We start from the raw sequence: 16,388 nt of genomic DNA on the forward strand, positions 1-16,388 counted from the left end.
AGGCTGCTACACTCATGGAATGAGAAATGATGGGAGCGCTTAACAAATCTCACCTGACAAACTGATCCCTCTCACCCACAGCAAATTGGTAGGTGTTGGCTGGATTGACGTATATGGTGTAGAGGCCCATCTTCTCCTTGGTGACCATTAGCCGCCTGTAGGAAGGGAACAGTCACACTTATTAAAAACAATTCTGTGTAAAAATAAAAACTGGGTAAATAGATAGGCTGTGCAAAATAAAAAATGTTTCTAATATAGTTAGTTAGGCAAAAATGTAATGTATAAAGGCTGGAGTGAGTGGATGTGTAACATAATAGCCAGAACACTACTTCCTGCTTTTCAGCTCTCTAACTCTGAGTTAGTCAGTGACTATAAGGGGAGCCCACATGGCACATAGGAAAACTATACATTGTTTTTTTCGGGAGAAACTGAGCTTTCTAAATCTGGCTGAGTTTTCATGTATTTCCACCTCTGCAAAAAAATGTAAAGCTCTAAATACCAAAAAAAAAATGAAAAATTCCTATTTTTCACAATATATGAATTTATACCAGAGAAATATGTCATTTTAAACATGAAAATCCAACTGACTTGGAAAGCCTCATGTCTCTCGAACGTGTCAATACCAGATTTAGTTTTAGGGAGATTTAGGATTTCTGTACAGCAAAAACTCCCGGCAGTATATTAACGAATTTCGAAAGCACTAAAGCAGATAACGGCATACTTTAGATTCCAAGGCCACGAAATCCTGAAACAGTAGAGCACAGAGTCTTTTTTTGGCTTTTAGCCTTTCTTCTCGGCCCCCTGTAATCAGGAATATGTGTTTAAATAGAGACTACAAACTGCAGCTTGTCTCAGGGTTTCGGATGAGGAGGAGTTTATTATAAAAAAAACATTTATTCTAAGGACTGCCAATTTAATGAAATACCTTCTCCTTTTGCCACAAATGAATGGTTTGCCCTATCCAGGGCGAGGAATATCAAAAAAGTGGCACATTTCTTAATAAAAGCGAGAGGATATGTTTAATGGGGGGGATAGTGCCACTGCCACAGTATGGAAATATAAATGAGCCTCACAAATAAAGGGTAACTGATCCTGCTGTGTCCTGTGGGACAGTGACACAAAGCATAGCTAGTCCCTACCATAAAGCAAGACCTTTATACAGTAGGTTTTGTGATTTACCCATAACCTCAAAAATGACTTGCCCTTTATTGTCCTAATTTTGCACAGAAAGCCTTATTTTGAATTTGCTGCTACAAACACAGAGGATACAAAATAAATATAATGATGCTTAAAGGGAAAGTAAACAATTTCACAGACAGGTGTCCGTTGGCTCAAGCTTTGTCTTGGGTCCAGGTGGTTCTGTGGTGCATTTTTTCTTCACACTCCCAGGGTCCCCCTGCACAGCTCAGTGTAATAATTAACTATACTGCCCATGTGACCAGCAAGCAATCCCTGGGAGATCAAAACATTATGCGTCGTGCTACCAGCTGGTTGGTTGCTATGGGTTACTAGACCTAGGCCTCTAAAGTATTTTCCCCATTCTAAAGACACAGAAATGCAGTTCCTAATAGGCCACTTCTGTCAAGGAACTTAGAAGTATCAGAGAGCAAGACAAGTACAGAAAGGTCAGCACCCAATAAGAAAGCTCCTTTACATTCCAAGCTGTGCGTTGGATTAACTACTGTACACTGTCCCTTTATCAATACAAAATGAATTGTTTAATGTGTCAAACTGAAATAAGCAGCACAGGTATTCCACTATACTGTTTACTATTGAGCAGGAACAGCCCCCTAAGTTTTCTCATAGTCTGTACCAGGCCCGGACTGGCAATCTGTGGGTTCTGGCAAATGCCAGAGGGGCTGCTATAAGGTCCCATAGAAAGTCAGTATTTAGTGGGCTGGTGGGGGGCTGTTTGGGCCTCTGTGTGGGCTGATTGGGCCTCTGTGTACCTGAAATGCCAGAGCCTATTTTAATTCTCAGTCCGGACCTGGTCTGTACAGAGAGATCCCATAAAACTATGGCAGCATAGGTATTCCCTGTACTAAGCACAATTCAGCAGGAACAGCCCCTAAGTTTGCTCATAGTCTCTACAGAGAGATCCCATAAAACTATGGCAGCATAGGTATTCCTCTGTACTAAGCACAATTCAGCAGGAACAGCCCATAAGTTTCCTCATAGTCTCTACAGAGAGATCCCATAAAACTATGGCAGCATAGGTATTCCCTGTACTAAGCACAATTCAGCAGGAACAGTCCCTAAGTTTGCTCATAGTCTGTACAGAGAGAGCCCATAAAACTATGGCAGCATAGATATTCCCTGTACTAAGCACAATTCAGCAGGAACAGTCCCTAAGTTTGCTCATAGTCTGTACAGAGAGATCCCATAAAACTATGGCAGCATAGGTATTCCCTGTACTAAGCACAATTCAGCAGGAACAGCCCCTAAGTTTCCTCATAGTCTGTACAGAGAGATCCCATAAAACTATGGCAGCATAGGTATTCCTCTGTACTAAGCACAATTCAGCAGGAACAGTCCCTAAGTTTGCTCATAGTCTGTACAGAGAGATCCCATAAAACTATGGCAGCATAGGTATTCCACTGTACTAAGCACAATTCAGCAGGAACAGTCCCTAAGTTTGCTCATAGTCTGTACAGAGAGATCCCATAAAACTATGGCAGCATAGGTATCCCCTGTACTAAGCACAATTCAGCAGGAACATTCCCTAAGTAGTCTGTATAACAATAACATAACAATATGGCAGTAAAGAGATCCACTGGAGTGAAATACGTGGATCACGTTACTTTTGTGGCTAAACTCCAGCACAAGTTTCTGCCTGACTCAGTCCCACAGGACACTTTGAGGTCATTGCTGGCAGACACCACAGATGAAGCGAGTGCTGCTGCCCATCTCTCTGTGCCTGAGAGAACGGAGGACCCTCTCCTGTGAGAGGAGCCAGTCACCCAGAGTCTCTCTTCATCTGCCAATCAGTGAGCAGCGATACTCTGACTAAAACCTCTGTGACAGAAGGATCAGTACAAGAAGCTGAGCGGGGGAACCTGTGCGAGAAGACTTCCTGGTTGCTAATCTAACAGGGGCTATTCTCTGTGTGTGACAAAAAAAATAAAATTTTACACAAATGAAGGCCAGGCAAATATAAGTCATCTTTATAGTTTTCAGGGTCCCAGTATTGTTGTGAAACAAGGGGCAGACCAAGGTCCAAGGCAATGGGAGGAATTGACTAAAAGTAATATTTCCTTTGTTTCCTTTGATCCGAAAGGCCAAGTCTGCAGGTTTCTTGTCAGGGGCCCCAGATGGGTGTGGTGAAGTTGTGAGCTGCACGGGTTTTACCTATTTTACCTAGGGTAGCCACCTGGCCTGTATTTCACTGGCCCAGCTAAAACACCTGCCAAGTAGGGTTGCCACCCGGCCGGTATTTTATCGGGCCAAATGGTAAAACACCTGCCAAGGCCGGTATTACAAATTTACCGGCAATGTAGCTGCCGGTAAATTTGTAATACACCTAACAAAAGCCCGTGGCCTGCCCCCAAATTGTGCACTGTGGCTCCACCCCTTTTGATGTCACAACCGCCCCCTTTGACGTCACAATCCGCCCTTTTATTCCCACCCCCTCCACCGGCTGGTGGAACTTTTATTAAAAGGTGCCAACCCTACTGCCAAGGCCATTACGGTACTACGAATTAACCTGCAATTCACTCAAAATTTACATTTTCTCCGCCTTTTGGCCATCATGTTGTGTGGCTCCACCCCCTTTGCATCATGACCTGCCCCTTTTTCACCACAGCCCACCCCTTTTGTGTCACAGCCCGCCCCTTTTGTTCCTGTCCCACCACAGCCCAATGGAAATTTTATTAAAATTTGGCAACCCTATAAACAGTTATTTTGACTTCTGGGCCAGTGTTTTATGTCAGCGGTCTCCAACCTTTTTTGCACAAAGGTTTCAAGCAAGACGAGGTTGGGGTGATGTAGATCAAACAGTATTTTGGTCCTTATCGCAATCAGTAGAAAGCTTCCTGGGCTTCACAAAGCTGCATCAGGGAGCTGGGGTTGCAGGTGATTAGGGCCTTTTTCATTGTTTTTCCAGCTATTACAGACGACAGCTGGGAGCAGAGGCGGCCCATTTTGGCACAGCCCACGGCCCTGTGGTTGAGGACCCCTGTTTTATGTGAAATCAACGACAACAGCAGAGCTGTCAACTTTCCCAAATACTTTTTAGGGGGACCTGTGACATGCTGACGAGACTCTTTCTGTCACAGATGTGACGACATTCTGGGAAGAGCTCCGCTGACATTACTGAAATGCTCTGCATGTTGGATTTTTAACCCGCAAGTTGGCAGAAATTGAGGAAAATCTGCAGAAATCAGGGGAATGCTTAAAGGAGAACCAAACCTTTAATTATAAAAACCCTTACCCCCTACCCTACATAAACCCCCTCCCTGCTCCCCCCAGCCTAGGTGTTACCCCCGGTTAATGACCTTACCTCTTTACTTACCCCTCGGTGCAGATTCTGTGCAGCGGAGGTCACGGGCGCCATCTTCTTCTCTTTGGTAATTTTCCAGTTCGCAACAACTGCGCATGCGCCAAAAGTGACGGAAATTGCCGAAGCGAAAGAGGACCCAAAGATTTCAATGGTTTTTTATGTGATGTGTTTTTTTTCTGTTTTACAACTGAAAAATGGTTTATGTATTATAAGAGCCCACATAATAAATACTGAAGTCAAGTTTATTGAATAGGAACAGATTTGGTCTAGGGGTGTCATTAATAATTGAACCCTTGGCTATGGTAAATGAGCCTATATTTCTGCTTCTGGATATGATAATAAACCCTGATTCCAAAGCTAAAACTGGAAAACAATTATCCGGAAACCCATTATCCAGAAAGCTCAGAATTAAGGAAAGGCCATCTCCCTTAGACTCCATATAATCCAAATAATCCATTCCTTTTTCTCTGTAGTAATAAAACAGTATCTTGTACTTGATCTAAACTAAGATATAATTAATCCTTATTGGAAGCAAAACCAGCCTATCGGGTTTATTTAATGTTTACTTGATTTTCTAGTAAACTTTAGGTACAGAGACACATTTCAAATAGATCCCTTATCCTGAAAACCGCAGTTCCTGATCATTCTGTATAACAAGTCCCATGCCTGTACAAGTTTGCTCCAATAAGTGGACTCTGTAAGGATAGATTTCATAATTCTGCTACTTACAAAGTCATGTTAATGACATTTAAAGAAATGTAAAAAACACACAACTACACATAGTATATCAAAGAGATGAATACAAAGAAGAAATTATAAAAATATTTAGGTTTTATTGAAAATATTTTTTTGAAATGACACAGAATTTGCGGATTAGAATAAAAAATCTTTCAGTTTTTCATTCCATAGTGACATCGGAGATGAGGCTGAAAAGAGACAAAAGTCCTTCCTCCAATTAAAGCAGCGTCTTTCAATTTTAGGATTTATTCTTCTATCAAGAAGTCATTCTTATCCAAGGAAGCTTCTAAATTCTCTTTGTTCTCATGATATTCTTGTAATGATGTCCAGTCACTCCTGTTCTAGTCACTTTCACTCTCTTCTGATTTACTAGACGCGCTTTCCTCACTCTCATCAGAAGACTTTTCTGACTCGCTTTTTTCTCTTTTCTTCTTCTTCTTCTTCTTCTTCTTTTTATCTTTCCTGCACATACAAAATCATTCAAGAGTGTCTTAAAAATGCAACTACTTACTGATATGTATCTGGTATGTTAGATGGAAATGTATGCAAGGCCCTGAGTTCAGAATATTTAGTGGAAATAAAAAAACATTATAAATGTTTACTTACCCTTTCTTTGAAGTCTTAACTGGTGGCTTTTTTTCATCACTAGATGAGTTTTCTTCATCACTAGATGGGTTTTCTTCGTCACCAGCCGGGTTTTTTGGCCTTCTGTTCATACTGCAAAAAAACAGGAAACTATTTTGAAATGGCTATAGGATTTTTATTATATTCAAGATTTTTGGTGCAGTTGACGTATATGTATAAATATATTTATGTATAAAAAACAATAACTTCAGTGTGTGACCATATAAAGACACAAAACCAGACACTCATTACAAGGAAGGACAACTGATGACATCACTAACCCCCATATATAAGGATATATTACTGCTTATTTATAGACTCAAATCTCACTAAATTGGCTCTTGCTAAAATATTTAGGGAAAAGTGTAATAAAATTTGCAAAGAGCAAAACTCTCAAAAGAAAGCAAAACTGTCGCAAAAAAAGGTTTGCGATTGGGAAGTTTTATTACATACACTACGCACTCATAAACTATAAAATTCACAATCGCTATCCTACTGTCACATGAGGGACAAAGTGTTCGCACAGGAAAAATGTTTCACTTTGAGAAGATTTATTTGCATTGCGAATGAATTGCGAACAATTTTTGTGTTATCGACCAATATCACATTCCCCCCTTATTGTCTTTACACTTTTGTTGGCTTCCGATTTCTACTCTAGCGCAAGATATGTTTCCACCTTTCTTGACGACCAAAAAAGCAAAAAGAAATGTCACTTACCATTGTTGGACTGCTATTAGTAAGCCTATTACGCCTACAACAAGGAGCATTCCAAGGATTATACTAGTCGTAGTCTCCCTTTTAGCACTTGAGTTAATATATTGGAGGATCTCGTCTTCAAAAGAGACAGTGGCTGCGGCTGTTGATGCAATAGTTGTTGGGGGCACAGTCGTTTTATCTAACAATCCCCGTGAATCTGCAAAGCAAAATGATCCCATGAATCCCAAGGAAATTATAGATTTACTAAGTGAGAGTGTGGGCAGCACTGACGAGTGTTAGATTTAGTCAGTTAATGTGCTGTGTATTGGGGTTACAATACAGACACTTTTCTTTCACATCTAATGAGTGATACATTTCATTAGGATTACATTTGAAATCAGGAATAATTATCTTTCTTGCACTTTACCTGTGTCTTGATTCTCAACTTGAATGTCTATAGATGGAACCGGCTCGTACAGCTTTCCTACAATTTTCAGCCGGACCTGATAAGTGCCGCTGTCTGTCATCTCTGTGGGATTAATCACCAGAGAGCAGATCCCGTTTGCCACCTGGCTTTCAAAAATGTAGTATTTGTCCTTCAAATCGGGCGATGCCACTGTCACGCGGTCTCCGTGCAGGTGGATTAGAGGCGTGTAACCTTTCGTATCCATTTTCCCCCATTCCAGTTGGAATCTGAGTGGGTTGAGTTCTTTCAGTGTTTGAAACATACATGGAATCACATTGATTGTATGTGCCTTCAGCGTCAGCTTCTCTTTAAATAAGGTGAAATTCTCAACCGTCACTGCTAAAAGAGGGAAAAAATGACATTAGGATCATGAAATGTACAGAGCAGTCTCTATCAGCCTCATCCTGCAACAGAGGCGCCTACCAAATTCCATTCATGAGTCGTGTCCCCGACTTTTCACATCGACTCGCTAACCTTACATTGATATACAGTAGAACCCCCATTTTACGTTTTTCAGGGCAACAGAAAAAAATGGTGTAAAATCCAGGAAAATGTAAAATCAGGGAAATGTATTATCCATAATATATAGGTGGGACCACAAAACAACAATGTAAAATGAGGGCAAACTTAGAATCAGGGGATGTAAAATGGGGGTTCTACTGTATATGTCATTGGTTTGAAACATACAGAGCCAGTTAATATCTGAGGGGTAAAAAGCCAGAGAATGATCTTTCTTACCTGATGTGGTATTCATAAATAAAGTAAATAGTCCGATTATGATGATAAATAAATGATGATACATTGTATTAGTTATATTAAGATACATGATGTGTCCACTAGTAGTGTCCACTTCAAGCTCTTACGATGAAATGAGCTCAGTGCCAGCTGCAGTTTTATAGCTTCCAGGCTGATGATGTCACAATGGCCAGAATGATGTCACAATGGCCATAGAGATGATGTCACAATGGCCATAGAGATGATGTCACAATGGCCAGAACGATGTCACAATGGCCATAGAGATGATGTCACAATGGCCAGAATGATGATGTCATAATGGCCATAGAGATGATGTCACAATGGCCAATGTGATAATGTCACCTTGCTCATTCACTGTGATGTACACAACTATGAAACCTTACAGTTATTAATGTTTATCTATATATATATATATTGTAATACAGTGTGTAGAAGAGGGAAGGGTTCATATCTCCCAGAATGCTCTATGAGACACAGAATGTAAAGAGAATTACAGATGCTGTGAACAATCTGCATTTAATTAGCACTGCAGGTGTGGGAGTGATGTCACCACCTGGGGGGAGGGAAGCTCTCTGCCAAAGACAGGAAGCAGGAAGTGAGAGTGTGTGTGAGGTAACTAAGAGAGGTCTGTGAAAAGAAGAGATTTGGATACAATCCTGAGACAAGTCTTTGAGAGACTGATGTATGGACTAACTGCCTCAGTGGGACTAAATCATTACTGACAAGAGCAACTCATCTGCGGCCAGTGGGCCAGTTAAAAAAAAAAAGCACAACTTGTACATTTCTGTTAATTCTGTTACAAGTTATTCTCCATTGAAAACTCTGCTGTGAAATAAACATACAGATTTCTTTTAAAGTTGCCCGGAAGTCCTCGCCTTTCTACGTTGTCAGGGTATTACTGAGACGAGCTATATATAGCTTTATATAGCAAAACAATCCTATCGGGTTTATTAAGGGGGTTATTTATTAAAATCTGATTTTTTCAGATTTTTTAAGTAAGAAAAGTCTGACAAACTAGAATTTATCATTGAAAAAAACTCAATAAAAACTCAATTTTTGTTAGTGTTTTAGACTCGAAACACTCAAATTTTTCATGAAATCGCTTGAAAACCCTAAATTTTTCGGGTTTTTGCCCAAAACTCAGCGCAGACCATGATACATTCATAATTTGAAATGTGACCTTTGCCATTGATTTCTACAAGACCCAACAGCTTAGAGATGGAGTGTTTTTGGATTCTGACTTTTTCCATCCTCGGGGTATAATAAATCTCGAAAAAATCAAGTCCACTAAAAATTCAGATTTTACAATAAAACAGTTTTTGGCCTTTGGACTTTAATAAATAACCCCCTTAATGTTTAAATGATTTATAGTAGCCATTACGGAAAGGTCCTATATCTGAAAAACCCTAGGTCCTAAGCATTGTGGATAACAGGTCCCATACCTGTACAAGCCTTTGTATTTATTATCCCAGACTGCCACAAAGTGGTGATCATGTACAAGCTACTGTTTTATTATTACAGAGAAAAAGAAAATCATTTTTAAATTTGGATTATTTCATTAAAATGGAGTCTGTGGGAGACGGCCATTCCGTAATTCGGAGCTTTCTGGATAACTGGTTTCCGGATAACACATCACATAGGGAACAGCAAGAAAACTAGGGATGAACTGAATCCAGGATTCTGTCTTTTTCAGCAGGATTCGGCCGAATTCTTATGCCTGGCCGAACCGAATCAGAACCGTAATGGGCATTTGTAAATTAGGGGCAGGAAGGTAAAGCACGTGACTTTTCATCACAAATGTCCCACTTTTTCCTTTTCTGCCCCTAATTTGCAGATGTTAATTAGGATTTGGATTCGATTCGCTATTCAGCCAAATTCAGCCAAATCTCTCACAAAGAATTCGGCCAAAACTCAGCGCAGACCACAATATCTTCAAACTTTGAAATGGGACCTTTGCCATCGACTTCTACAAGACCCAACAGCTTGGAGATGGAGAAATTTTGGATTCAGACTTTTTCCATCCTCTGGGTATAATAAATCTAGAGAAAATACACAATTTTTTTTTTGTTTTTAGCCATTTGGACTTTAATAAATAACCCCCTTAATGTTTAAATGATTTATAGTAGCCATTACGGAAAAGGCCCCTTATCTGGAAAACCCTAGGTCCCAAGCATTCTGGATAACAGGTCCCATACTTGTACAAACCTTTGCATTTATTATCCCAGTCTGCCACCTAGTGGTGACTTGAATTCCACCTCTCGTTTACTCATCTATACAGCAGGCAGGGCCACATCTCCCTTTCTTCACCCCGTAAGGCCAACAGTAAGGATATCGGACAGCTGTTTGGATCCCACCCATGTGGCTTACTTGTTAGTGACACGGCCGGGCCAGCAGACATACACCCATGGGCCAGCAGTTCTGGACAGAGAGCTGTGGTGTTTGATAAAAATGGACTGGATCAGTATTAGGGGGATTGTGAGGTTTATTTATAAATCCCACGCTCACATGTAATGAAACTGGGGTGCACTCACATTGCCCCTACAAAGAACCGCACTATGGCTTCTGGCCGTATCATCCTGCAGCCCAAGTAGGGTGAGTAAACAGTACAGGTATGGGACCTGTTATCCAGAATGCTCGGGACTTGGGGATTTCCAGATAATGGATCTTTCTGTAATATGGATCTTCATACCTTAACTCTACTAGAAAATCATACAAACCTTAAATAAACCCAATATACTGGTTTTGCCTCCAATAAGGATTGATTATATCTTAGTTGGGATCAAGTACAAGGTACTGTTTTATTATTAGAAAAAGGAATTTAAAATTTGGATTATTTCATTATAATGGAGTCTATGGGAGACAGCCATTCCACAATTCGGAGCTTTCTGGACAACAGATCCCATAGGGAACAACAAGGAAACTATGGATGAACCTAATCCAGGATTGGGTCTTTTTCAGCAGTTTTGGGCCGAATCGTTATACCTGGCTGAAGCGAATCAGAACCTTAATGGGCATATGTAAATTAGGGGCAGGAAGGGAAAGCACGTGACTTTTCATCACAAAACAAGGAAGTAAAACAATGTCCCATTAATGCCCCTAATTTGCATATGTTAATTGAGATACTGATTTATTTCGTTATTCGGCCAAATCTTTCACGAAGGATTCGGCCAAATCTCAAATAGTGGATTCAATGCATCCCTAAAGGAGACCCCTTGAAACATGTCGATGATTTTCTATGTATAGAAATAACTAGTGAATGTCCCTTTACCCAGAGTGTAATATACAGGGACTACATGTATAAATACCCGAGTAACGACAGGGAAGTCTCTGAACACAATATCCAATACCTAAGATCCCTTTAAAGGGGTTGTTTACCTTTAAGTTAACTTTTAGTATATTATAGAATGGTCAATTCTAAGCAACTTTTCACATTTATTTTCTATATATTTTTTTTTTATTTGCCTTCTTCTGATTCTTTCCAGCTTTCAAATTGGGGGTCACTGACCCCATCTAAAAATCAAATCCTCTGTAAGGCTACAAATGTATTGTTATTGCTACTTTTTATTCTTCATCTTTCTATTCAGGCCTCTCCTATTCATATTCCAGTCTCTTATTCAAATCAATGCATGGTTGCTAGGGGAATTTGGACTCTAGCAACCAGACTGCTGAAATTGCAAACTGGAGAACTGCTGAATAAAAAGCTAGATACGTTAAAAACCACAAATAATAAAAATTGAAACCCGATTACAAATTGTCTCTGAATATCACTCTCTACATCCTACTAAGCGTTTAATTGAAAGGTGAGCAACCCCTTTGGAGGTGGAATGGTAGGGATCCCGCCATACCTGTGGCGTTGTTTCGATGCACTTTGCATCTCTTGATTTACTCCGCTCCATCGCTGTGGGAGGAGTTGAACAAATAAATATCTTGATCATTGTAGCTGGCGAGGAGCTCTATTGAGAGAGGAAGAGATTCAGTGAGGAGGCAAAACACAGAGAGGCATCTATACAGCACTACTCCCTCTCAAATACAACCCCCCCCAGGGAGAATGGACAGATGTAGTAACACAACAGGAGGATGAAGCTTGACCTCCACAGAAGAAAGCCATTTCCATGAATGTGTCTGATGTAGGAAGCGAGTACAAACCTGAGCCATCATGGCTGTACACCAGACATGTAATATTGGCCTTGGCCTCACTTGTCACCTGAATACACAATCATATCCTTATCATTTACAGTAGGGGGTACATTATTCTTATAATACATGAGTAATACTCAGAGTTCCCTGTATAACTCAGCCTGCAGCCTTGTGTCTTTATATGGTCACAGAACAACCCCTCAGTGACTTCTAATATCCTTATCATTTACAGTAGGGGGTACATTATCCCTTATAATACGAAGCTTGTCCTTATGTTAAATTCTTCTCACCAGGTGATGGGACAGAACTTTTTGAGCATGCCGTTATTTACATTTTCATTAATTGTCCGCTGGTCGTAGATCCTAGGAGAGGGAGTAAGAGAATCAAAGTGAGGCTGCTACACTCATGGAATGAGAAATGATGGGAGCGCTTAACAAATCTCACCTGACAAACTGATCCCTCTCACCCACAGCAAATTGGTAGGTGTTGGCTGGATTGACGTATATGGTGTAGAGGCCCATCTTCTTCTCCTTGGTGACCATTAGCCGCCTGTAGGCAGGGAACAGTCACACTTATTAAAACAATTCTGTGTAAAAATAAAAACTGGGTAAATAAATAGGCTGTGCAAAATAAAAAATGTTTCTTATATAGTTAGTTAGGCAAAAATGTAATGTATAAAGGCTGGAGTGAGTGGATGTGTAACATAATAGCCAGAACACTACTTCCTGCTTTTCAGCTCTCTAACACTGAGTTAGTCAGTGACTATAAGGGGAGCCCACATGGCACATAGGAAAACTATACATTGTTTTTTTCGGGAGAAACTGAGCTTTCTAAATCTGGCTGAGTTTTCATGTATTTCCACCTCTGCAAAAAAATGTATAGCTCTAAATACCAAAAAAAAATGAAAAATTCCTATTTTTCACAATATATGAATTTATACCAGAGAAATATGTCATTTTAAACATGAAAATCCAACTGACTTGGAAAGCCTTGTGTCTCTCGAACGTGTCAATACCGGATTTAGTTTTAGGGAGATTTAGGATTTCTGTACAGCAAAAACTCCCGGCAGTATATTAACGAATTTCGAAAGCACTAAAGCAGATAACGGCATACTTTAGATTCCAAGGCCACGAAATCCTGAAACAGTAGAGCACAGAGTCTTTTTTTGGCTTTTAGCCTTTGTTCTCGGCCCCCTGTAATCAGGAATATGTGTTTAAATAGAGACTACAAGCTGCAGCTTGTCTCAGGGTTTCGGATGAGGAGGAGTTTATTATAAAAAAAACATTTATTCTAAGTACTGCCAATTTAATGAAATACCTTCTCCTTTTGCCACAAATGAATGGTTTGCCCTATCCGGGGCGAGGAATATCAAAAAAGTGGCACATTTCTTAATAAAAGCGAGAGGATATGTTTAATGGGGGGGATAGTGCCACTGCCACAGTATGGAAATATAAATGAGCCTCACAAATAAAGGGTAACTGATCCTGCTGTGTCCTGTGGGACAGTGACACAAAGTATAGCTAGTCCCTACCATAAAGCAAGACCTTTATACAGTAGGTTTTGTGATTTACCCATAACCTCAAAAATGACTTGCCCTTTATCGTCCTAATTTTGCACAGAAAGCCTTATTTTGAATTGCTGCTACAAACACAGAGGATACAAAATAAATATAATGATGCTTAAAGGGAAAGTAAACAATTTCACAGACAGGTGTCCGTTGGCTCAAGCTTTGTCTTGGGTCCAGGTGGTTCTGTGGTGCATTTTTTCTTCACACTCCCAGGGTCCCCCTGCACAGCTCAGTGTAATAATTAACTATACTGCCCATGTGACCAGCAAGCAATCCCTGGGAGATCAAAACATTATGCGTCGTGCTACCAGCTGGTTGGTTGCTATGGGTTACTAGACCTAGGCCTCTAAAGTATTTTCCCCATTCTAAAGACACAGAAATGCAGTTCCTAATAGGCCACTTCTGTCAAGGAACTTAGAAGTATAAGAGAGCAAGACAAGTACAGAAAGGTCAGCACCCAATAAGAAAGCTCCTTTACATTCCAAGCTGTGCGTTGGATTAACTACTGTACACTGTCCCTTTATCAATACAAAATGAATTGTTTAATGTGTCAAACTGAAATAAGCAGCACAGGTATTCCACTATACTGTTTACTATTGAGCAGGAACAGCCCCCTAAATTTGCTCATAGTCTGTACAGAGAGATCCCATAAAACTATGGCAGCATAGGTATTCCCCTGTACTAAGCACAATTCAGCAGGAACAGTCCCTAAATTTGCTCATAGTCTGTACAGAGAGATCCCATAAAACTATGGCAGCATAGGTATTCCCTGTACTAAGCACAATTCAGCAGGAACAGTCCCTAAGTTTGCTCATAGTCTGTACAGAGAGATCCCATAAAACTATGGCAGCATAGGTATTCCCTGTACTAAGCACAATTCAGCAGGAACAGCCCCTAAGTTTGCTCATAGTCTGTACAGAGAGATCCCATAAAACTATGGCAGCATAGGTATTCCCTGTACTAAGCACAATTCAGCAGGAACAGCCCCCTAAAGCTGGCCATAGACGCAAAGATCTGATCGTTCGAACCGTGTGTGGAGAGTCCCGACATTTTTCGTCCGGCGGAGATCGGTTGTTTGGTCGATCGGACAGGTTAGAAAATTTCTGTCGGCTGCTGATAATATCTCTGCGTGTATTGCCGATCGTACGATTTTCAGTGGGAGACTGTCACCAACTTTGGTTGGACATAGATATCGTACGATTGCTGTCAGGGGCAGAACATTGCTGATTTGTTCTTTAACTAATCTGACTGGTAAGACTTTGATCTGAATGGTTAGTGGCGGGTCGGGAGATGGGAAAGTCCGATCGTACGATGATTCGTACGTTCGGACCTTTGCATCTATGGCCAGCTTTAGTTTGCTCCTAGTCTGTACAGAGAGATCCCATAAAACTATGGCAGCATAGGTATTCCCTGTACTAAGCACAATTCAGCAGGAACAGCCCCCTAAGTTTGCTCATAGTCTGTACAGAGAGATCCCATAAAACTATGGCAGCATAGGTATTCCCTGTACTAAGCACAATTCAGCAGGAACAGTCCCTAAATTTGCTCATAGTCTGTACAGAGCGATCCCATAAAACTATGGCAGCATAGCTATTCCTCTGTACTAAGCACAATTCAGCAGGAACAATCCCTAAGTTTGCTCATAGTCTGTATAACAATAACATAACAATATGGCAGTAAAGAGATCCACTGGAGTGAAATACGTGGAACACGTTACATTTGTGGCTAAACTCCAGCACAAGTTTCCGCCTCACTCAGTCCCACGGGACACTTTGAGGTCATTGCTGGCAGACACCACAGATGAAGCGAGTGCTGCTGCCCATCTCTGTGCCTGAGAGAATGGAGGACCCTCCATCGAGGACGAGGTAGTGGAGTCTCCTCTGAGAGCAGCCAGTCACCCAGAGTCTCTCTTCATCTGCCAATCAGGGAGCAGCGATACTCTGACTAAAACCTCTGTGAGACGTGACAGAAGGATCAGTACAAGAAGCTGAGCAGGGGGAACCTGCCGGGAACAACCTCCCTCCCTTCAGAAGTCGGCAGCTCCGTGACACCACAAGTCCCGCTAATCCCTGTATCTGCAGCGCTGCCCACAGTCCCGTTATATTGAGCTCCCCTCCCCGCAGCCCCGCTCCTTACACAAATTCCCGAGAGAGCGCAGTGACGTCACGGCTACGCATGAGAACAGATACGCATCACGTCTCCGCCTTGTGGGAGGGGCTAGATGACGTAGATCCTGTAATCATTTCTTACCTGTGCCAGAAGACTTCCTGGTTGCTAATCTAACAGGGTCTATTCTCTGTGTCTGACAAAAAAACATACAATTTTACACAAATGAAGGCCAGGCAAATATAAGTCATCTTTATAGGTTTCAGGGTCCCAGTATTGTTGTGAAACAAGGGGCAGACCAAGGTCCAAGGCAATGGGAGGAATTGACTAAAAGTAATATTTCCTTTGTTTCCTTTGATCCGAAAGGCCAAGTCTGCAGGTTTCTTGTCAGGGGCCCCAGATGGGTGTGGTGAAGTTGTGAGCTGCACGGGTTTTACCTATTTTACCTAGGGTAGCCACCTGGCCTGTATTTCACTGGCCCAGCTAAAACACCTGCCAAGTAGGGTTGCCACCCGGCCGGTATTTTATTGGCCCAAATGGTAAAACACCTGCCAAGGCCGGGGCCGGTATTACAAATTTACCGGAAATGTAGCTGCCGGTAAATTTGTAATACATCTAACAAAAGCCCGTGGCCTGCCCCCAAATTGTGCACTGTGGCTCCACCCCTTTTGATGTCACAACCGCCCCCTTTGACATCACAATCCACCCTTTTATTCCCACCCCCTCCACTGGCCGGTGGAACTTTTATTAAAAGGTGCCAACCCTACTGCCAAGGCCATTACGGTATTACGAATTCACTC

The 16,388-nt window shown here is 41.3% G+C and overlaps 1 protein-coding gene and 1 long non-coding RNA gene across 7 annotated transcripts in view; both read right to left on the reverse strand.

Moving 5' to 3' along the window:
• LOC121397230 overlaps positions 1-1,451 on the reverse strand; it is a 2,796-nt gene extending 1,345 nt beyond the window's left edge. Inside the window, exons 1-2 of one of the 2 annotated variants that reach the window (XR_005963603.1) lie at positions 1,318-1,451; positions 54-155 (exon numbers count right to left, since the gene is read on the reverse strand). This is a non-coding gene — a long non-coding RNA (uncharacterized LOC121397230). Of the gene's footprint in view, positions 1-53; positions 245-1,317 lie in introns of those variants that run through there. The other variant, XR_005963602.1, reaches the window with a different exon arrangement.
• Positions 1,452-5,311: 3,860 nt separating this feature from the next.
• Positions 5,312-16,098, reverse strand: LOC108699595. Of its 5 annotated transcripts, XM_041573661.1 has the most exons (9): positions 15,200-16,098; positions 12,360-12,464; positions 12,206-12,277; positions 11,624-11,731; positions 9,984-10,208; positions 6,984-7,361; positions 6,578-6,773; positions 5,843-5,953; positions 5,312-5,698 (listed from the first exon to the last, which is right to left on the reverse strand). In XM_041573661.1, exons 6-9 carry the CDS (start codon positions 7,282-7,284, stop codon positions 5,578-5,580), a joined length of 729 nt encoding a protein of 242 aa, XP_041429595.1. In that variant the 5' UTR covers positions 7,285-7,361; positions 9,984-10,208; positions 11,624-11,731; positions 12,206-12,277; positions 12,360-12,464; positions 15,200-16,098; the 3' UTR covers positions 5,312-5,577. The 5 variants fall into 5 exon arrangements, with proteins under 5 accessions (XP_041429595.1, XP_041429593.1, XP_041429594.1 ...); XM_041573659.1 differs by lacking the exon at positions 9,984-10,208; XM_041573660.1 differs by lacking the exons at positions 9,984-10,208; positions 15,200-16,098 and having other exon boundaries at positions 12,360-12,513.
• Positions 16,099-16,388: the final 290 nt, after the last annotated feature.

The sequence above is a fragment of the Xenopus laevis genome, chromosome 8L (assembly GCF_017654675.1).
Source record: "Xenopus laevis strain J_2021 chromosome 8L, Xenopus_laevis_v10.1, whole genome shotgun sequence".
In the NCBI taxonomy this organism is placed as follows: Eukaryota; Metazoa; Chordata; class Amphibia; order Anura; family Pipidae; genus Xenopus; species Xenopus laevis.

Bases quoted from the DNA above. Each gene is read 5' to 3' on its own strand.
- LOC108699595 (XM_041573658.1), bottom strand. From the start codon at position 7,848: ATGTATCTTAATATAACTAATACAATGTATCATCATTTATTTATCATC. The intron at 7,362-7,760 runs GTAAGAAAGATC...TCCCTCTTTTAG, and splicing joins ATTTATGAATACCACATCAG to CAGTGACGGTTGAGAATTTC. The intron at 5,699-5,842 runs GTAAGTAAACAT...TTGTATGTGCAG, and splicing joins GTTAAGACTTCAAAGAAAGG to GAAAGATAAAAAGAAGAAGA.